The sequence below is a fragment of the Onychomys torridus genome, chromosome 4 (genome assembly GCF_903995425.1).
Source record: "Onychomys torridus chromosome 4, mOncTor1.1, whole genome shotgun sequence".
NCBI lineage: Eukaryota > Metazoa > Chordata > Mammalia > Rodentia > Cricetidae > Onychomys > Onychomys torridus.
In genome coordinates this window covers 37,529,949-37,553,337 of record NC_050446.1, presented here as the reverse complement: position 1 = coordinate 37,553,337, position 23,389 = coordinate 37,529,949, and the positions used below count along the sequence as shown (strand labels likewise).

General features: G+C 41.1%; 1 protein-coding gene across 4 annotated transcripts in view; it reads left to right on the top strand.

Annotated features, from left to right (window-relative positions):
* Itgb6 (integrin subunit beta 6) overlaps positions 1 to 18,805 on the top strand; it is a 78,410-nt gene extending 59,605 nt beyond the window's left edge. For 2 of the 4 annotated variants that reach the window (XM_036185735.1, XM_036185733.1), the window contains 5 exons: positions 1,020 to 1,114; positions 5,415 to 5,417; positions 6,001 to 6,120; positions 14,016 to 14,182; positions 18,590 to 18,805. In XM_036185735.1, the coding sequence (XP_036041628.1) occupies positions 1,020 to 1,114; positions 5,415 to 5,417; positions 6,001 to 6,120; positions 14,016 to 14,182; positions 18,590 to 18,688 (484 nt within the window). In that variant the 3' untranslated portion in view covers positions 18,689 to 18,805. The remainder of the gene's footprint in view (positions 1 to 1,019; positions 1,115 to 5,414; positions 5,418 to 6,000; positions 6,121 to 14,015; positions 14,183 to 18,589) is intronic. The other 2 variants (XM_036185732.1, XM_036185734.1) reach the window with 2 other exon arrangements.
* The last annotated feature ends 4,584 nt before the right edge of the window (positions 18,806 to 23,389 follow it).

Sequence of the window (23,389 nt, the reverse complement as noted above, 5' to 3'; positions counted from 1 at the left end):
ACATTTGAAACCCCCCAAAGCAGCTTCAAGACAAGACCTGTGCTCTCACTCCCACATGGTTGCTTATCCAAGCTCTGCCTATAGAGCAGAGGTTCTCAACATGTGGATTGCGACCCCAACAGGAGTCACTTATCAGATATTTACATTATGATTCATAACAATAGAAAAATTACAATTACAAAGTAACAATGAAATAATTTTATGGCCAAGGGTCCTCACAACAAAGGAAAAACAGCTTCAGCTGGGCACGAGCATTTCAAGTCCTCTGAAGACTGCCCATTCTCAGGGCATGCTGTGTCCCCACAGGAAGAAACATTTGCAGGTTTGTCCTACTCCAAACGGAATCCATTTGTAAATGTATTTGTAGCACAAGATAAATTCAAGGCCTCCATTATGCTTTGGTCTATAAACATCTTTAAAGTAGGGTAATTTCCTTGTATCCTTAGAAATATACTTTCTATAAGCAGCAATCTTTTATTTAGAAGCCTGAATTAATGAATATCCAGGCTATAATCCCAAGCTTTAGAAACCCACCATCAAGGCTTACACTTATTCAAAAGGGTAACAGAAAATTGAATTTTAGAATAATCACATTTGACATATATTAAGAGCACTCATCATTTTTAGAATTCTTGCTGAGATATGGATCATTGAGGCTAAGAAATTTATAACTTTGTCTAGACTCTAATCATATTTATGGATAGAAACACACCCGTATGTTGAAAATGTGAAACGAAAATATATCTAAATCAAACACTGAAGTAGTATTTTTTTTCTCAGCCAATCAGGAGCCATCATATAAATATGATGATAGATGCTGTCCGTCATCAAGGCTGGCTCAGGGAGCACTGATTATGGAGTAGAAATCAGAACAAGTTAGCACCCTCCTAGATGTCACCCAACTCTCTTTCTCAAAGCACCAAGAGGTCAATGTGACTATCAAGAAGAGTAGAGAGGTATGCCGGCTGCATGCCTGTTTTCTGTCAGTATGAGCTGATGAACTCTGTTGTCCCCTGCAGGAGCTGCGTCGAATGCTACCTGTCTGTGGACGGCCAGGACCGAGAACAGTGCGTGGAAAAGTGCAGAACTGTTGGTGCCACCATCAGCAAGGAAGGTGCGCCTTGTCTAAAGTCACATAGTTAATGAGAGGCAGAAACCGTGTGAGTCAGGGGACTCCTAGTAACTTGACTTCATTTATAGCAGGAGCCAGGTGCTAAAGTTCTCTGCCTGCTTTTGAAGAATAAACACGTTTTCTAAAGCTAAAGAAATAATGATGGGAAACACAGGCAATTCAAAGTCATGGCCATTCTGCTGGTCTTGGGTTCTGTTAGCAAGTTCACCCCAGCTTGACAGGGATGACTAGCCAATTCTACAAGGCTGTATTTTCCAAACTTGTAGGAAGGAAATTGAAGAAACGGTTCTTACTGCCTGAAATTCTCCTTTATCATGGGATTGCCTTATTTCAAGATAAGCTAAAGCCCGCAGTAACAGTTTGCCTGACTGCACTTTACAGGTCCTGGAAGAGTTCTGCTCAGGAGCTGGCTGGCTTGTCTACCCCTCCACTGACCCTCCCAATGCGTTTACTTCCAGCCTCCCAGCAATGGGGACTCCATTGTTATCCTTCCATCCCTCTAGACTCAGCCTCTGAATTCAAGAAGTCCCCCTTCTAACTGCTAAGCAAACTAAGCTTCTGCCTTCCTCTGCCATGTTTAATTACTTAAACTGAGAAGCTAGTGGCAGAATCGCTTCCCAAATGTTTAACACAACTGCATTTTAGCGGACCAGGAAAGGACATTTAAAAAGGAATGTGAGAAATTCACAACAGAGAAGATGGCTGACTCTTCCTGGAAGAACAGCTGAGACAATCTGAGTTTAGAGCATCTTAAACTGTATTCGCTCGCTCCACCAGCATGGCTCTGTGTGCCTTAGAGATGTGGCTGAGATCTAGCTCAGGTGAAGGGGAATGATCAGAGAGAGGATAACACATAGCCTGTAGGATACATATGTTGAATAGATGAGTTAGAATATGGAAATTAATGTATTTCCAAAATAGAATATATAAAGACTTTTTTTTTTCAAGTACTTCGTTTCGAAATTGTAGCAATGCTACAGTTGAGTTACTGGGCATGGCAGGACGTGATGAGTGCTCATAAAACCTCTCATCTGTGCTTTTCTGGTGAGCAAAGATAGATATGACAGATAGCAGCAAATGGAGTGGGGTGCCGTGTGCTTTGCCCGAGACCAAGGGTGAGATACTTTGTAAAGCACTGAGAAAGATCGGCACTTGTGGAGTGCCCACATCAGTAGTGAGGGCGCATCTTAGTGTATCCTCCAGGCTCGTTTCCCAGCAGTGGGGATATTTGCCAGCTGTCTCTGGGAAATGAGCAAAAATTGCAGAAAATGCCTGCAAAGGACTAGAGCTCAGTTCACCAGCAACATGGGAAATGCAATGTGCTGAAGAGCAGTAACACAGGAGCCTGTCAGCTATAGAGGTGTAAACAGGGCAGTCGCTGGGTCTCAGTTCACAGTTCTCAGAGCAGACTGTCAAAGATGCTTGGGTTGGGGAGAAAGACTAGCTTACGTAGTTCTGTTTAGAATATTTACGTTCTTTTGTGTTTGACCAAAGGATCTATAAGACAGAAGGCTACCACTGTTTCTAACTTGGAAAATGAAAACAACCAGTGGAATACGAACCCACGTTAAGGACTCATCTGGATAATCTTGCGTGAACATGAGTTTTGGCCAACTGTCAGTTTAAAGACCTCTCTAATAACCTCCTTATGAATCCTATTTTGAGCTTCTAGCCCACTGATGTCATTGTCACACTAGTTTGAGAAGACGACATCACATTTGCTTGTCTAAGGGTCTCTTAGCATGTATTTCCCTCTGCTGAAGACATTGAGTAAACAGACATACTGCATAACTCATATAAACTTACCATTGTGTGTGGGTACCTGGGGTGGGCACATCTAACATTATTCATTTTGTTTAACTGAAAGAGTCATGCTTCTTAATTTACCCCACTATGCAGACACTTAGATCACCGTGACTCAGTTTGTTCCACCAAACACTGTCTCTGAGAAGTTCAATGACATAAAAAAAAAAATTTAAAAAAAAGCACCACAGTCACATACATTTTAGAAATGTATCCACAGTCAGTCATATACATTCTGGAAATGGGAAGCTAAGGATCCCAGAGCTTTGCAAGTCTTCAGAATTGCTATGTACATTAGATTAAATAAGGGTGTGAATCTCCAGGAGGGGCAAGGGAGGTGCTACTGTAAAAGAGAGATTCCCAAATTTATGTCATTGTAGAAGTGGGAAACTGTTCACTTCCAGAACTGTTAACTGATCCCAAAGTGGATGTCTTAAAACACAGGGTTGTGAGTCAATAGTACAGAAATTCATGTTTTCGACATTCTTTGGACCTGCCTTTCCACCCCCTCACCCTCTCACCCCTTCACTCCTCACCCACCCACATTTACATGTTTTCCTTCCTTCACTTAGCATGATTTCCCTGAAAGATATATTCAGCTGCCTGCAATCTTATTTTCCCTGTATTATTCAGTGGCAGTAATGAAGGGAGAAAAGAGAGAGAGAAAGAAAGGGCCATTTTCTATGAACAACAAAAGAAAACCTTAGCCGTTAATTATGCAAATCTTTCATTGCACATCCGATAATACTATTTCAACACCCAAACACTGCAAATCGGGGCACATCCAGCCTCAAAAGTCAAGGAAAGGAAAGGTGGGGTAATTAAAGCACAAGAAGGGAGTTGTGAATCAAAGGTCAGATCCGCAGTTCCATCAAAACCTGAATAATCCTGGCCAAGGAAAGTAAGCCTCCCAATGTTTCAGTGCGGCTATTTAAAAGAAAATAAAGAAGGAGGATTAATAGTACTGACATGAGGATGCTAAGCCAGCCACATGTTCAGCTTGCCAGCCTGATGTCCCATTAAGTGAGTTCAAGAAAGTAGTGTGGGCTCTTACTGCTGTGGCAGAGACTGGAGAGAATGTTCCAAAATGCAAAACCACACTCCCCAAGACTTCATGAATCTTAGTGATTAGAGTGGAAGCTAGGCAGTGGTGAGGTGAAGGTCATATAAAAAGCACCAAACTATGAATTAAGTGAAGGTGCCGGCCGTTTACCATCAAACATATGAAATAACACAGGCTGTGCTCATCCAGAGTTGCCAAGAGCTCACCCAATCTCTTCATCCAAGACATCTTATTAGAATGCTTATTCTAGTAAGTCTAGTCATGGCCTAATGCCCGAGTCCTGTGCACATCACAGTCTATCCCATTAGAACACCCGAGCTGGGTCCCCAGACCCAGGTGAGTCAGATTTTCATATGAATATGGAAATGACCAAGCAAGGATAATTTGCATTAAATTTTTTAATATTCATATGTACATAAAGAGATGCTTCTAATGAATTCAAAACCAGTTTAGTTCATGTAAATCTATTGTACAAAATCTCATTTAGAATTCTGAATTTATTATTTATACTGGTTCCTGTTGTTATGAATGATAAAAGGCATATTAGTCACAGGTCCTATCAGGTTTTTCTCTTAAAAATTAAATGCAAAGATAACAAACAGTGACAACTTAATATTTCTATATTTTATGACTAGCATTTCTGTGCCCTAAATAGCCCTAGATAGGCTACTTATTTATCTTGTAAGAACACACACACACACATACACACACACACACATACTCACACAAATGAATTCTATTAACATCTTTAAAAACTTCTTAAACTGCTGGGCAGTGGTGTTGCTTGCTTTTACTCCCAGCACTTGGAAGGCAGAGGCAGGCAGATCTCTGTAAGTTCAAGGTCAGCCTGGGCTACAGAATGAGTTCCAGGATAGCCAAGGTGATACAGAGAAAACCTGTCTCAAAAAAAAAAAAAAAAAAAGAAGAAGAAGAAAGAAAGAAAGTAAGAAAGAAAGGAAAAGAAAGAGAAAAAATTCTTAAGATAATGGGGAAAATCATACACAAGAAAGAGTGGGCCCAAGATTACCTGGGGCAGTTTGATTTTCGTAATCTGTTTTTACACACTAATATTGGAGTATATGTCTTAGAAGTTTAGATTCAGAGTAAATCTAATTTTAATTACAGGTTTCTGAAAAACTGTAATAGTTTCATCAAAAATTTTCCAGATTAAAATAAGAATTATAAAACAAATCTGTTTTGCTTTACTTCAGAAAATGCTAGATAAATTTAGCAGAGTAGCTGGACCATCAGAATTTTTGATGTATGAACTAAGAGTTTTAAATTTTTATCATCACAGATAAAATTTTATTCCTAATTATTATCATGAAATTCATTTTCTAACTCTTGAATAAGCTTCACAAGGAAAAATATTCGATTTGGGAAACAGAGGAAAATCTCACTTTCTTATTAAGAAAGAAGGTATAGTGCGTGTTGGATAACTATTACCCAGGTTCCTTTTAATCTGAGGCTCCCCTTTATCCCGCGGGTCTCTGAGATACATAACACCTCTGTCTCAGTTTTCTGGCATGAATTTATTCTCACCATGTGACAATACAAATCCAGCAATCCTGGCTGCCCCTTGTGAGAAGCCTCTTTACTAGTATCAGTATCCATCTTGCACTGAGCGGCAATGTCATCTAGCCTTCCTCCCAGAAGCTCTGAGCGGAGAGGGGCATACGGCCCCCTCATTACCATAATCACAGCCATTCTGTTCCCCAGGCAGCTGTGGACACCTGGCCTGTGCTCTATTGAAATCTGCCTCCATTGGATTGATAGGGAATTTTGATGGTCAGTCCTGATTGACCACATCTGGAGCTGTTCTCCTGGAACAGAAGTAAACCAAAGATCTCACTTGGTGGGGAGAACTCCTCTGCCTTTCAATTCCCATTCGACGGTACTGAAAATTCTAATTTGCATATTGAAAAACTCAGTACTGCTTTGCTTTAAAAATGATCTCTTTTGAAATCTCATTTACCCTAATGAATGACTCTTTCATATGCAGACTTTTCAAAGGATACTTCTGTTTCCTGTTCCCTACAAGGAGAAAATGAATGTCTCATTACATTCCTAATAACCACAGACAATGAGGGGAAAACCATCATTCACAACATCAACGAAAAAGGTGGGTAGCTTGTGTTCCATTGTCCTTTTCAATGTCAAGGGATACTATCTTACAGAAGGCATCTAGAAAGTCACTTCAGGTAGCTTGCCAGGAAAGACATTTCAAAGTTTGGGGTGAAGTGCTTCTACCAAGGTTGAAAAATCCTCATTCAAACCCCTGTTGTGTTCCCATGTCTTTTTTTTGTTCCTGAGATAGGGTTTCTCTGTGTAGTTTTGGTGCCTGTCCTGGATCTTGCTCTGTAGACCAGGCTGGCCTAGAACTCACAGAGATCTGCCTGGTTCTGCCTCCCAAGTGCTGGGAGTAAAGGTGTTTACCACTGCCACCTGGCGTTCCCACTGTCTTTTATTTGTTTGTTTGTTTGTTTGTTTTCTATTATCAGCTTGATACAGTACAAATTCTTATCCTAATGGTGAAATGTTTCACTGAGGCTTGCCCAGTGATTGAGTAAAAGCAAAACTTATTATAAGCCACAGTCATCCTAGGGTCCCCCCTGCTAGGTAGCCTCCCTGGTTTTGTGGGTTGCAGTCTGATTGTTCTTTGCTTTATATCTAGAATCCACTTATGAGTGAGTACATACCATGTTTGTCCTTCTGGGTTTGGGTTACCTCACTCAGGGTGATATTTTCTAGTTCTATCCATTTGCCTGCAAATTTCATGCTGTCATTGTTTTTCTCTGTGGAGTAGTTCTCCATTATATATGTACCACATTTTCTTTCTTTCTTTCTTTCTTTTTGTCTTTCTTTCTTTCTTTTTGTTTTTTTTGTTGTTGTTGTTGTTGTTGTTTTTCGAGACAAGGTTTTTCTGTGTAGCTTTGCACCTTTCCTGGAACTCACTTGGTAGCCCAGGCTGGCCTCAAACTCACAAAGATCTGCCTGCCTCGGCCTCCCAAGTACTGGGATTAAAGGCATACTGCCACCACTGCCCAGCACATTTTCTTAACCCATTCTTCAGTTGACAGGCATCTAGGTTGTTTCCAGGTTCTGGCTACTACGAATAGTGTGGCTATGAATATAGTTGAGCATGCATCTTTGTGTTATGGTTGAGCATTCCTTGGGTATATGACCAAGAGTGGTATGGCTGGGTCTTGAGGTAGTTTGATTCCCAATTTTCTGAGAAACCACCACAGTGATTGTACAAGTTTTCATTCCCACCAACAGTGGAGGAGTGTTCCCTTTGCTCCACATCCTCTCCAACGTAGACTGTCATTAATGTTTTTGATCATAGCCATTCTGACAGGTATAAGGTGGTATCTCAGAGTCATTTTGATTTGCATTTCTCTGATGATTAAGGATGTTGAGCATTTCTTTAAATGTATTTCAGCCATTTGAGATTCTTCTTTTGAGAATTCTCTGTTTAGCTGGTTAGCCCATTTTTTTAAATTGGATTGTTCGGTATTTTGATGTCTAATTTCTTGAGTTCTTTATATACTGTGGAGATCAATCTTCTGTCAGATATGGGGTTGGTGAAGATCTTTTCCCATTCTGTCTTTTTGTCTTATTGACTGTGTCTTTTGCCCTACAAAAGCTTCTCAGTTTCAAGAGGTACCACTTATTAATTGTTGTGCTCAGTGTCTGTGCTGCTGGTGTTATATTTAGGAAGTGATCTCCTGTGCCAATGCGTTCAAGAGTACTTCCTACTTTTTCTTCTATTAAGTTTAGTGTAACTGGAATTATGTTGAGGTCTTTGATCCACTTGGACTTGAGTTTTGTTTATGGTGACAGATATGGATCTATTTGTAATATTTTACATATTGACATCCAGTTATGCCAGCACCATTTGTCAAAAATCAGATGTTCATATGTGCATGGATTAATGTCGGGGTCTTCAATTCAATTCCATTGGTCTGTATGTTGGTTTTTATGCCAGTACTAGACCTGTTTGATAAGAAATTTAAGTCTCTAAAGAAAGAAATTAAAGAAGATATCAGAAAATGGAAAGATCTCCCATGCTCATGGATAGGCAGGATTAACATAGTAAAAATGGCAATCTTATCAAAAGCAATCTACAGATTCAATGCAATCCCCATCAAAATCCCAACACAATTCTTCACAGACTTGGAAAGAACAATACTCAACTTCATACGGAAAAACAAAAGACCCGGGATAGCTAAAAGAATCCTGTATAATAAAGCAACTTCTGGAGGCATCACCATCCCTGACCTCAAGCTCTACTATAGAGCTATAGTAATAAAAACAGCTTGGTACTCCCATGTCTTTTATTAAGATGAAGTAACATGATGACATCCATCACCTCCTTGCTGCTTGCTGCTGATGCTGTAGAAAGGTGAGCTGAGAAAATAAAACAGAAGCAACAGGTGTGTCTTTCCAAAAACCTAGCAAGAAGGAGTACAATGGCTTTTAAAGCCAAGTTTAAGTGGTGGTTCAAAAAAACTATTTTGTTGTGCAATCACTGCCTAAGATTGTGGGATCTACTTGCCTCTCCCAGCCTCTATTTCCCCATCTGTAAAATGGGAAAAATAATGGCGCAATCTTTTAAGAGATAACTCAAGGAGTAAATGGACTAATGAATATGTGTGCCAAAAGAGGCCTCACAGCAATGGTTATTAAATGATAATGTTGGGTCAGGAAAGACCCAAGGGAACACAGAAGGGTGTGGCTATAGAAGATGTCAAAGTGTCAGGACAGTCAGCATACACCTATAATCCCAGTATTCAGGAGAATGAGGCAGGAGGATTGCTTTGAGTTTGAGGCAGCCCAGACTGAATGATACCAGACCAGGGCAGCCAAGAGCCCATTGTTTCTGGGCTCCTGTAGATTTTCAACCATATCAACACTTGAAATCAGTTGCTAACACAGGAATGCTCCAATAGAAATTCTATCTCCAGCCAAGGGAAAAGACAAGTTTATACTACATAGGAAGGGAAGCAGTAGAGAACATATCTTTAAGACACTTTCAAATTGTGTGGGCATCAGCCTCCTCTGTCATTTATCTAAAACGCTTGTATCCTGAGTCATCAGGCCTGCGAGCACAGGGTCTACATTCCAACAACGTAGCACAGATGGTCCAAGCCCTCTTTGGGAGCCACTGTGCTAGCAAAGCTCAGCTGCATTCTTAGACACTCACAGGTGACTCACATTTTCTGTCTCCAGCAATGACCTACCCCTCCCTAAAATGTCCCAGAGAAATGACATCTGTGTTAAATCCATCAGCCTAAGGTCCAGCCCAGACAACAGCAGCACACACAGGATGTAAAGCAGATGGGCTGTGTGTGTGTGTGTGTGTGTGTGTGTGTGTGTGTGTGTGTTGCTTTTCATTCTGCTGAGAGAATATTAAGTCCTGAATTTGAAAGCAGAGCTATCAAACTGGAGTCACCCCAGAGGCTGAAAAGGTAATACAAAATACCTTCAAAGTGTGGTTAAACAAACCTCATATTACAATTAAGGAAATGGTCAGAGAAACGTCACATTTCCATGGCAAGGGCAAGACAGAGCTGGAGGTCAGGCACAGCCTGTGAAATGTGGGGATGACTATGAACATGGTTTTGATGTTTGTGAGGGCAGGGTGCTCCTGGTGACGGGCATTTAGAAACTCTGTGTACACGTTTCTGAGAAATGTGAACAATTCATCTTGCAGTCATTTAAGAAAGCAGGGCGAGTCACACTGCACTAAACCAAATTATTTCCTAATACAAAAAACCCAAGTCTCCACCTCATCACCTTTACAAGGTCGCGTTCTCCAGCTGTACCCCACAGCCATGTTTGTAATTGTGGTAGTGACTTTAGGAGGTTATTCTGAAATCCAAACCACCCCTTAAAACATTGATTCTATTGGAAAAACACATCCCAAACAACAAAGCAACTTTCCACAGAAGGCCTTGCTTTCATTGTGTGCAGGCTTCTGGGCTTGACTGGCTTGATTTTCTTTTTTTCCCTTTCTTTCCCCTCCTCCAGCCCACCCGCCTGCCCATGGAACATGCCTTCAGCTGGTAAACACTGTCTTGTCACTGAACTGTTGCTGGTCTTTTGTGCTTGGACACAGTGTGACAAATGCACCAACATGCCATCCTTCACAGCACTCACAGATGTCTGATGCCTTTCTATTACAGTGTCTTATTTATCCCTAGTCTTTTGTAGTAAGGGAAAGGGAAGAAAAAATAATCCACCCGAGATTTCTCAAGCTCTGCTGACGGGCCCAAGGATACCTCGAATGCCCCATTCCTGGACAGGCCTGGTACTTCCACAAGCCCCAAGGTTGTAGCTTTCCCTCAGGCATCAGGAGTTCCCCCTCCTCAAGCTGAGACCTGTGGCTCTGAAGTTAGAAGCTGGGATAAGAAAGAAGGTAAACGGAAAAGCAAGGAGAGGTTAATGTTTCCCAGTGTCCTCTAAGCAAATTGAAAAGGGAGCTGTTCCAGCATGCTCGCTGTTGCTGAGGATGCAGGCACATCATTGCATCACACATCTTCCTTCTCTATCTGGATAGAGCGGTGGTTCTCAACCTTCCTAGTGTTGCGACCCTTTAATACAGTCCCTCATGTTGTGGTGACCTCAGCCATAAAATTATTTTGTTGCTACCTCATAACTGTAACTTTGCTACTATTATGAATCATATGATAAATATCTGTGTTTTCTGATGGTCTTAGGCGACCCCTGTGAAGGGGTTTGACACCCCCAAAGGGGTTGCGACTCGTGGGTTGAGAACCACTGGGACAGAATGTCAGAGCCTACATACAAGTCATACCAGATGTAAAAAATGACAGCTGACCCTTCTTTGCGGGAAGAAGCCATTCAATGCAGGTGGTACATCTGTACGTTGAGTTGGACAATCCAGGCCCTTGCCTTCTGGGAGACGGGAAAAGAAGAGGCATGCATCTGTTGTCACAGTCCCTTTGTGTATGGGGTCCTTGCTGAAACCCATGTCATTCCTCATGTTTCCTACATGCTGATTCACTCTATCTCCATCAGCCCTGTAAAGCAGGTACTAGCATTAATTTTGTGCTATGGGTGAGGAAACTGAGACCCGGAGAAAAGTACACTGCTGTGTCTTACAGTAATTAATCCCAGAACCGCTTTGCTTGCCTGAGGAACTCCAACAGCCTGGCTTGGAGCCCAGGCTCTTAACCACTGTACTACACTGCCTCCCACTGGCTACACAACTAAAATGAATATCTGAAGCTAAAAAAAAAAAAAAAGTTAGCATTGTCCAATAGGACTGTTAGACAAACTCTGTATAAAATGTAATGTTTTCTAGAAAAGTCAAAAAAGATAAGTGAAGTTACTTTTCTTTACCATTGTATCTAAATATTTCAACATGAAATCAAACTCATTAAGATTTTCATTGTTCATGCTTAGACTGTGAGGTAACTGATGAATACTTATAGTACAACCTGATTCAGATGTCACATTTCCAGTGCCCAACAGCCACATATGGTACAGGTACCAGGTTAGCTCGAGCTAAGAATTGGGTACTGGAGACCTCAGCATTAGGTACTGCAGTGAGCCACCTTGACAGGCAATATTCCACACAGGAGTAGAGCTAACCCTCTGCTCCCACCTAGGTAGCTCTTCAGTCTAAGCACCAGAGAGATATCATGGAGAACATGGTAAGTAGAGGTCTGTGCTGTGATACCTGCCTTGGAACTTGGCTAAAAGCTTTTCTTGAGAAATTCACAGTATCTTAGGACCTTGCTTTCTTATAATGATTCTCTCTCCCAAGCCACATCTGTGCCTCGTTGAGTCCCCGCTTGAGCATCCTCCTGATTCACTTTCCAGCTGCAGGTCCTAGCATGCTGAGTCTTGCTGTGAACAGGAGCATGCTATGTCCTTGTTCAGACATTTTTTTAGCCAAAGATACCGCTGGATCCATATATTTTTTTCAGGGACACAGCCATGCTTCATTTGCTGGTTCCAACATGGCCTTTAGCTCTTGGTGCTATAGTAAGCAGGACATTGTATTCTGCTTGATTCTCCATAGTGTACTTTCATGGTTTCCACCCCGGAAAGGTGTATGAGACCAGGCATCAGGCTGCTGGGGGGTCATTCAGATTCAAGTCTGAAAAGCTACACGATCGGGCCTCGGCGTTCAACTCTCCATTATTAGCTAAGTGTGACGTTATGGAGGCTAGACTAAGCCTGGTTCACTTCTCCCCCAGATACTGTCGGGTGTGTTGCTTCACTTCTGTGGAGGGATGCAGATATTTAATGATCATTTGATGTGGAATTTCTTCCCAGGGAAGCAAAAGAAGAGCTTAATTATAATGTTCCATTAAGAGATTTATCATCTTGCTGGCACATTGCAAGGGTGATCAGTCATCTTACTGGCAACGGAAGAAGGTGCAGTGTAACTGCTAAATTACAATAATACCATCAATAGAGCCAAAACAACATTCCACAGAATCTTCAAGCTGAGAGTATGTGATTCCCTCCACTTCCCTGGTCATAAGAGTGACTTAGATATCTTTAATAACATATAACCTGTGGTATTACCCAAGACCAATTGAAACAATATCTTGAGGGGAGGGGTCTAGGAGGCTGAAGTTTTTGATAAGCAAGACCACCTCAGCAAGTTGCTGTCATCAGGGAAAATGAGGGAGCCCTGTGCTTTATTTCAGAGATGAGGCCAGGGAACTCAGTGATTGAATCCACACAACTACTGTACATCAGATGAGAACTGAACCTGCCCTCTTCTAGTCTGAGAACATCCAGGAAGTCAGAGCATTGCATAAAACAGAAAGCTATGATTATCGTCTGTCTTTCCGAGGGGTTGGGGCAGGGACCTGCAGTAAGGGCAATCTTTTCAGCTCTGGAGATGGAACCTGAACCTTTGTACATGCTAAGCAAGTGGTCTACACTCCCAGGCCTTGGTATGTGAGACAGTGTCTCACTGTGGAGCTCAAGGTGGCCTTCAATACGCTCTGTATCTGACTGCTGAGTTCTGGGATTGCAGGCATGAGCAACCAGGCTGGACTAATAATTTTTCATATAATCCTGAGACTGTTCATGAGTCAAGGAAATCCTTGACAAAATTGTCACTCTGCTGTATTAAAGTTTAAAGTCAACCATCTGTTCTAGCCATCTCTCCACATCTACAGGAGACTGACTCCAGATCCTCCTGTGCCAAAGATATCAAAACCTGGGGATAGAATTTACACATCTTCCCATATACCTGAAATCATTTCTATGTTACTTAGAAGATGTGATGGGGGGGGGGGGTGTTGAGATGTAGCTCAGTTGGTAGAGTTCTTCCCTAGCATATATGAAGCCCTGGGTTCAACCCCTAGCACTGTATAAAACCAGGTATAGTATGAAACACCTGTAATCCCAGCACTGGGGAGGTAAAGGCAGGAGGTTCAGGTGTTCAAGGTCTTCCTTGTCTGTAGAGTTTGAGGCTATTGTGGGATGCAAGAGAAAAAAGGAAGGGAGGGAGGGAGGGAGAGAAGAAAAGGAGAGAAAGGGAGGGAAGGAAGAAGGAAGTAAAGAAAGATTGAAACCCAATACAATGTGACAGCTATCTGAATATATATTGTACTTACCATTAGAGACTAACAGCTAGGGGAAGAACTGGGCATGCTCAATAAAGACATATTTTCAATGCATAGTTTGTTGAATCTATATATGCAAAACCAAGGATATGGAAGGCTGGTTATAAATTTATCTTTGAATTGTTTCAAATCTTTTATTCTATTGAGAATAAATAGAGACCTACCTCTAAACAAGTAACACAGTTTTAGAAAAAAAAAACTCAACAGGGCAAGAAGATACAGTATTTCCCCTCTCCTGTAGAAACTATGTGAATAGAAAACCCAATGAGCAGAATTATGTACTACATCCAGTGCTCTGGATTCAGTCTCTGCATTGAAGTGAGGGGTCGGGGAAGCTTTCTTACAGTGAGACACTAATTGTCACAGCTTCTAAAGATGATTCCATCTGCTCCCATAGACTGCCCCAAACCTCCAAATATCCCCATGATCATGTTGGGAGTGTCGCTGGCCATCCTGCTGATCGGAGTCGTCCTGCTGTGCATTTGGAAGCTGCTGGTATCACTTCATGATCGGAAAGAAGTTGCTAAATTTGAAGCAGAACGCTCAAAGGCCAAGTGGCAAACGGTATGTGACCTCTGGAGACCTGGTGGACTCAGCCACCCCCTGCAGAAAATAAGAACTCAGAGCTCACTTCTGTGACCACTCTCTGTGGAGCCCCAATTGCTTTCATTTCTGTCTTGCTTAGAGAGCAGCGAGAAACACCGGGTTATTCTCCTGACACCCGGTCTCTTAATGGTGGGCTTGAAACACCTGAAGAGACTCATGAAACTCCTGCTACGGTGACTTAGGGCTGTTGTGGAGGCAACCTCATCAAACAAAGTGTAGGTTCTGTATCTAAACATTTCTGTAAATTGATTGTATTCTAGCTAATGGGATAATGTTCATGGCGGGTATGACAGTTCATGCCAATTTCCATGGAAATAGTGTTGCTGATATAATGGACGACAAAGCAAAGTTGACAGGCCTTTTTAAATGCCAGGCAGTTTTTTCCTGAATAACATAAAATTTAAGTAGCTACATGAAATAAACCTCTAAATATATGTATTCAATGATATAATTTAAATGTCTTCTCAGTAGGCAAACAGAAAACAGGGCTACAATTTTCAGTGTTTCTTTTCTACAGGAGAGATAATTACATTTCTAGAGACCCCTGGAAACAATTTCATGGTTTTAATTTCATCTCTCAATCTCTAATGGTGTGTCTAGCTATCTAATAGCAATTATCTTACCCCACTGATTCCAAAAACAGTGAACTCACTGGAGAAAACACAGGCAAACACAATGTGCCTTTGGGTTCATCTGCCTAAATAAATTGATGTTAACACTATTTTCCCTAAGCCAATAGCAATATCCTGTTCTGAAAAGCAAATGGAATTTTCCATTTTTGATAATGAATGTTTATATTTGGGGGAATGATTTCAAACTAATCATAATGTACATCACAGGGAAAAGGCTAATAAAAATTTTAATCTACCTTATCTTTTGAGTAAAAATGCTTTGGATATAATAAAGCAAATGCGATCTATGGATCCTGACTTGGAAGAACCCAGCTGTAAGACAACTGGGAAAAGATTTATAGACTCTGGATACCTGAAAGACAGCAAGGATGTATGTTTACTTAGATTTAACAAAGGCCTGGTGACTGACCGAATGCATAATCTGTAGTTTTTAGTGAGGCAAACTGAAGTATTAGGTGTGAAGAGAAGTGAAGACGGGTGTTAGGATTAAAACAACTCAGTCAAAAGTTCAGGGGTTCTCCACAGTTTTGGTACAAGTGGAGTTGAGCCCCCATTATTAATTTGATCTAAGAACAACCTTTGGTCAAAGCTTCTGGAAATAATGAGCCGGTATTCTGCTCCTGCAAGCAAACACTTGACTATTTCATGATGCACGTCTCCTAGCCAGCATATTTTAATGTTCTCAGATGCAAGCATGAGTGCTGACAAATGATTAATATCTTTAGAATAATGTTTTAATTAACAGTTAATTTCCCCAAAACATGGATTGTTCTCCCTCAGGAAGCTAAACATGACTGAAATTCAAATGCCAAAATTTAGCTGTTTCTTCATCTAAAATGGGACAAAACCACACACTAAAGTGATAAAAGCATAAATGGAAAATATTATTCCCCTGTTAAATTGAGTTTCTTTGAGTAACAAATGTTTGATGTTCCTGACTAGATGCTGACCAGGTACTAATTATTCATTTGCATGCAAAAGAGGTTCAATTCAATATTCAGTCCAAATTTCACTAACATATCCTCCTCCTGGGGCAAATGTATGCTTGTGGCATCCATTTAAAAATCTTCAATTTAATTCCGTTTTTAATCTAAAACCTATTTCTTCTCAAGGGGTGAACTTAACTGATTTTTAAAACCCAGGGAGAGAAGAAACAGTGAGATCACCTGACCTATCAGGCCCCTTGGACTCTTGAGGGGACAGAATTGAAGACAAATCTTCACTCTTGCCTCCTGAAATATTTTGTCAGGACTATAAAGAAAGGTTACCTTTTATTACATTAAAAAAAAAAAACTCAGCATTTTTCTTCTGAAAATACAAATGGAAGATATTTAAATTCATCTTTGATCAAACAATTTTTTCCCTTGGATGACAAGTCATTAACTGATGGGGAAAATGGTTTAGACCGACATTACTTGGAGTCATGGATTAATTTTATTCTGCACTAAGCAAATTGGGTCTGCAGTTGGCAGTTAGAGGTCATTAAGGCAGCTGTGGCTCATGGTGGAACTTTCTAGTTACCACTTTTGTTCAAACCTGAAAAATGTGCCACTGGCTTTGCAGAACCCAGGCTTAGGTCAGGGCCTGATATTCTGGAGAAAATCTGCCTGGTCATCTTACATACTTAGAGAGAACTGGCCTAGTTTGTCTAAACGTGGACACTCACCCAATATAGGTCAGACCTTAAGCCTGAGTCTTAACTGAACAAAAAGGAGGTCAGTAATGAATATGGCACTGGTCATTTCCATACCTGCTCACAAAGCCCAACCCTAGCATGTTCTTCTGAACTCTGATCACTGTTTGAGGTCTGGACATACCTCCTTCCACACTTCAGTAGTAGTGTGAACTTTTCCTTGTCCAGTTTACATATCTTCCTGACCTTCCTACCAGGGTAGACTCTAAGTCCATTGGCCCTACACAAGAGGCCCCGAAACTATTCCAGACTTGAGTAATGAAGTAGTTTAAAAATAAAGGAAAACTGAACAAAAGTGAATGATGAACTATCTACAAATTAACAGTGTGTTGCCCCATCTCTTGAAACTTGAGTTATCCCCTTTAGAGTACTATAAAATCTATTTTGTGGGGTTACAGAGATGGCTCTGTGGGTAAAGCCTGCAAGCAAGAAGACCCGAATTCTTATCCCTAGACAAAAGGCAGACCCAGCAACTGAAATCTGCAACCCTAGTGCTGGGGGGCTTGAAAACAGGCAGATCCTGGGGCTCATGGGCCAGCCAGTCTGGCCAAAATGGTGAGCTCTATAGAACTGAGAGACAGTCTCCAAAGGGGGACAATTGAAGAAGACACCCAGCATTGACCTCTTGCCTCCCATACACATGCCACACACAGGCAAGCATACCTGCACATACATGTATAGCATACACACACACACACTCACAAGTCTGTTTCATGTGGGATGTGAGAAGTAAGTGCATTTTAGACAGATATGGGGTGGAGCCTACAAACAAGTACTGAATCCTACAAAGACCTAAGCTGGCCCAGATCACAGCCAATTTATTTCTCTTATTCCTGATCTGCCTCCTCTCTCTTCAGCCCAGGCTGCGGCCATCATCCCCACCTGCTGCTCAGGTTTCTTAATCTTGTCTCTTCAATTGACTTCTTTATCAAGTAATTTCTAGCCCTTAAACTTCATATAACTTCTGAATTTTATTGCAAATGAGACTCTACACCTACCAGAGACCACATAAGTTTGTCTGATCTTTAAAAGCTCTTAGTGCTTACAGCAGCTGGATTAACTGTACAGGCTGATTTTAGGAGCAGAGACAATACAGCAACCTGCCTTTCACCCACCCTGGACTCTAGCCAAGGAACTCCTTTTACTTACCCTCAGTGCAGAGATGGCATCAGTCTCTCTGAAGTCACATGACCAAAGGCAACATGGCACTTGGTCAAAGGTTAGGCCACTGGCTCAAAACAGTACAGAAGCGACTTCAGGGATGGTTCTCACTTGGAGGAGGCAAACCACTGTGAATCCCAGGGCAAGGTAGGTGAGGTCAGGAGATGTTTTTGTTTCCCTCTGTTCTCCAGATAGCAAATCCAGTTTTGTTTTGTCAAGTTGGAGATAAACTTCTTTCCCCTGGGAAGCTGTAAACTATGTCTACCCTTCCTCCTAAAGTCCCATGACCAACCAGGCACAATTCCATCATTGTTCATTCTGGAGGATGACTGAGTTTATTGGGCTTCTTCACAGCCTATAGGAGGGGGTGACTAGAAGTGTGTGGATGTTCCTTCCACAAATAGCCCTGGAGATTCCGAGCCAGCCAGTCTAACTGAATTGGTGAGCTCCAGGTGAAGTGTGAGCCTCTGTTTAAGACATAAGGCAGGGTCCAGGGGAATGGTTCTGAGGATAGCGGAGCTTGTGACCAAGCCTGCTGAACTCAGTTTGATTCTCAGGACCAACATGATGAGAGGTGAGAACTGGCTTCCAAAGTACCCTCTGGCCTCAACCGGCACAGTGGCACATGAGTGCCCCTCTGCTACGTAATTAAGTACAATAAAATTAAAAATAGTTTTAGAAGCATATGTATGCATGCACCATACAAAAATAAAATAGAGCTGGATAAAATTTAAAATTCATCAAAATTATTCAAGTAGCTTCCAAAATTGTGCCTGACTCTCTGATTCGAACTAGAACGCAAACATTTGAAGATATTAAAGTGGTATAATAACAAAATGTTTCTCCTTTCCTTTGAACCTTTTTTCCCCTGTCCTTTAGGGAACCAATCCACTGTATAGAGGCTCCACCAGCACTTTTAAGAATGTGACCTACAAACACAGGGAAAAGCACAAGGCAGGCCTTTCTGCAGACGGGTAGACAGACCTGCTTCAGCTGGAGAAAGTCAACCTCCCTGGCACCAAGGTCCATGCACTGTTTGCTCTGTCTTTCTCTGTTGCTCCCAAAGCAGGTGGACTTAAGATAATAATGGGTGATTTGGAGACCAGTCATTCTCAGCATGAAGGTGAGACACTGTTGGCAGGCTCAAAATACTCGAGAGAAGAGTATCCTAAGGAAAGAGGTGAATCCAAGATCACTCGAAGAATAGGAACCCTGTTGCATTGATGCCTCAAAAAAAAAAAAAAAAAATCATCGAAATGTTGATAGGACTTGATTTGCAATGAAAAATGCTCAGAATTAGAATCTCATTTGCTCCCTGAATCCAGCTACCTGAAGTCTTTGCCTCCACAAAGACACAGAATTCTTCCACTTCTATTATATCCCCGCCCTAGCCTCTTTTTTTAAATTTACAGAAAATCTCCCATTTCCTGAAGGATTTGTTTGTTTGATTGGTTTGGTTTTTGGTGTTTTAAGACAGGGTCTCTCTGGCTGTTTTGGAACTTACCGGGCTGGCCTTGAACTCACAAAGAACTGCCTGCCTCTGCCTCCTGAGTGCTGGGATTAAGGTGTGCTGGGCGATTTTTGTTTTTAAGTATGAGAAATGAGATTCTGGTTTCCCATCACCAGAAAGAATACAGTTCTTCCAGTAATATCCCGAGTGAAAGATTGAAAATTAAATGTTAGTAATTGCCTTAGATTTGTACACACTTCAAGGCATGTACACAAACAAGTGTTTGGTTTCACAGATGAGGAAGAAGTATTTTATAAATTATGTCACTAGTAAAACTGAAGATGTAGATCTTATAGACTGAATTTTCCTATTGTCCCCAAGTTGCCCTCCTGTTCTCCCATATTTCTTCATTATTTCCCTGTTTCACAGTCTTCAAAACTCCACATTTTCATATGAAAGCAACCATTTAAAAATAACTTAGGAGTTGGGGATTTAGCTCAGTGGTAGAGCGCTTGCTTGCCTAGCAAGTGCAAGGCCCTGGGTTCGGTCCTCAAAAAAAAAGGAAAAAAAAATAACTTTAAGTTGTTAGCTTGTCAAAAAGAGTTTCAGGAATAGAAAAAGGAATCTTGGGTAATAGAATTAAAGGTCACATGGCTTTATAGCAAGGGTGTTCCTCATGGAGTCTGGGCTTCCTGCAGGACATTGCTATCCCATCTGTACCACCCAGCATTCACAATCCAGCTTCATGGGGTGGGTATGTCACCCACTTGCTCTAAAAGGTAAAACCACTTACAAAATCTACACTGGCAATCAGTGATCCAGTAGCGGATTAGAGAGAAAGTCTCTGGAGAATTTCTCATGGTTACTGCTGCATTTCAAAGCACTTTGCTCTCACTGGATCTCCACAGAGAAGCTGAGAGGCTAGGCAGAAGAGGTGGGGATGGACAGACTCTCCATCTTCTAACTCCAAGCCTTGGCTCTCTCTCCTGCATGAGACTTTTGTCAGTAAAATGATAGAAGGATTGTGTTAGTTATGGTATAACTATCTTAGTTTGAAAGTGTACTGACAGGGAACAAATAGCACAGGGGTCCCTGGGATGTGGCTGGATTTTCATGCAGTGTGTATTGCCTTGGCTGGATAGTCGTGGGAAGCCATTCACTGGGTGAACGGCTTCGTGTTAGTGGAGGCTTCAGGGTTGTCCACTGAATTGTCATCTTAGTCTCAGAGCTCCTTCACTCCTCCCAGATATGTCTGTGTACGTTTTGATTGTCTAGAGTCTTTCCTTTCTGGTTTCTAAATAACTCAGGTGAATCAGGGAGTACACAGCTAAACTTAAAAGAAAAATCCTAATATCTCCTTGGATCCCTGAATGGTCCGAGACCTCAGAGTCTGGAGCAACCTGCAGATGCTCTCCCAGGAGCATGGCAATTATGCCACCACTACACGGGGCTGTCTGTGCTATTTTTGTGTTATTGCTGAAACGAGATTTTAGAAAATAGAAGTTTCTTTCATATGTGTATTAGGAAGAATTTGTTCTTTCTCTAAATACTGTTTTGACCCAAGGCAGGACCTTGAAAAGGCCAAAACATTAACAGTAGTGCTTCTGTTCACTGAAGAGTTATGTTACATGAAAATGAAATTGTTGTTTTTTAAGTGGTTTTATTGTATTTTGCATTGGCATAAATAAACATAATTTAAATGATCAACTTTGGTTGGATGATAATGCCTTTTATTTACTTGATACAAAACCCTCTTCTTACATTTCTGGATCTTTCTGTGACTTACTCTGACATACTTTGGTGATTTCAGTCAAGGGCCAAGAAGAAGAACAGAACATTATACCACATTGGGTAAAATCAAGTTCTTAAGGATTGGTGTTATGGGCTCAAATATTTCCCCTGAATACTATCCCAAAAGAACCATGTCTTAAGCCCTTGAATCTTAGATTGTGACTACACAATTGTAGATAGGATCTTTAAAGAGGCAACTAAATTTAAGTGGGGTTGGAGTGTGGAGTCCTAATCCAACATGATGATACCCTTTAGAAGAGGGGAGAGGACAAAGATGAGCTCAAAAGGCAGACCATGACACAGGGCGAAGACTGTCATCCACAAACCAAGGACAAGGGCCTCGGTGTTTGCTTAGGGTCCTTTGTATATATACGTAGAAATTACATATGTGGGTCAAATAGCAGTTTCATCTTCATGTTTTTGAGAAATACCCATATTGATTTGTATTTTGCTTGACAAACTTACATTCCCACCAACATTCTCACAAATTCATGCTAGCATTTTCTGTTATTTTTTCTTTATGATAGCTATTTATGATTATGGTAAGAAAAAATCTTGGTGTAGTCTTAATTTGCATGTCCCTGGTAGCTAAAGATATTGAACATGTTTTATATATTTATTGGTCATTTATATATTATTTTTCTAGAACTATCTTTTCATCTCATTAGCCCATTTATTGGTTTAGTTGATTAGGGTGGTGGTGGTGGTGGTGGTGGTGGTGGTGGTGGTGGGGTGTGTGTGTGTGTGTGTGTGTGTGTGTGTGTGTGTGTGTGTGATATATGTGTATATGTTTGTGCATGTGAAGGCCAGAGGTCTGCATTCGGTATCCTCTTTAGTCAGTCTTCATCTTAGTTTTTGAGACAGAAGCCCTCACTGAACCTGGAGTCTGCCAGTTTGGCTGGACGGACTGGCCAGCCAGCTCCTGAGATCCTTCCGCCATAGTCTGTTCCCACTCCCCACCCGGCACTGAGGTTACAGACACACCACCATGTCTGCCTTTTAACATAGGTGCTGGGGACCTGAACTCGGGTCCTGATGCTTTCACACTGTACCAACTGAGTCATCTCCCCAGCCCCTTGTTTGGGGTCTTTTAATTTTTGGGTTCTTATATACTCTGAATATTAATTTTGTGTCAGATGTACAGCTCACCAAAATTTTCTCCCATGCTGTAGGATGTCTCATTACTTGACAAATTGTTTCCTTTTCTGTGAGGAATCTTTTTTAAATTTCTTATAGTCATATTTGTCAATTCTTGGTGTTATTTCTTCAGTTATTGGAATTCCTTTCAGAAATTCCTTGTCCATGACTAGATCTTCAAGTGTTTGGCTGTGTTTTCTGATAACACTGTCAGACTTTCTGCTCAGAATGACATCTTTGATATGTTTTGAGTTGATTTTTGGACAGAAAGAGAGGTAGGATTGCAGCTTCTTTCTTATACATGTAGATATCAAGTTTTCCCATGGCCGTTTGTGGAAGAGGCTATCTTTCCTCCAACATGTGTTTTTTTGGCATCTTTGTCAAAAATCAGGTGGTTGTACCTCTAAGGGGTTAATTCCATGTCCTCTATTCGATTTCAGAGAGCTTCTGTCTGCTTTACACCAGTTCCATGTTGTTTGGTGACTGTGACTCTGTAGTGTAACTTAGAGTCAAGTGTGGTGATTGCTCCAGAAGTGTTCTTTTCACTCAGGATTGCTTTGGCTGTCCAGGGCTTCTGTGCTTCCACAGGAATTCTGAAATTGTTTTTACAGTTTTTGTGGACTGTCATTGGAAGTGTGATGGGCTTACACTTAGTAAGATTCCCCTTTTCCCTACATTTATTCTGCCAGTTCATAAGCATGGAAAGTCTGTATTCTAGGTTTTCTTCAATTTCCTTCTTCCATGTTAAAATTTTCATGGTTAGAAGTTTTCCAGTTTCTTGTTTACGTTTATCACTAGGTTTTTGAAGCCATTATAAGTGAAACTGTTTTCCTGATTTCCCTCTCAGAATATTCATTATTGGTAAATAGACATACCAAATTTATGACTACATGACCACAGAGAATTAATCAAGACAAAATGCTCACAAAATGGGTCAGTTCAATCTCTCTCTCTTCTCTCTCTCTCTCTCTCTCTCTCTCTCTCTCTCTCTCTCTCTCTCTCTCTCTCTTTCATTCCTCAAAAGGACATACAAAAGTCAAGTCAGAAGTAGTCATTTCTGAGATGTGCTGTGTCTTTTTAAAGATTTTTTGAGATTATAATATAACCACACCATTTCTTCTTTCCCTTTTTTCCTTCCAAAGTACCTCATGTGTCCCACTTTGTTCTCGTTCAAATTCATGGCCTCAATTGTCTTTAATATGTTGTTACATATGTATATGTATATAGATATACTTAAATACAACCTGCTCAGTCTATATAATGTTACTTGCATGCATATGTTTCCAGGGCTGACCATTTGG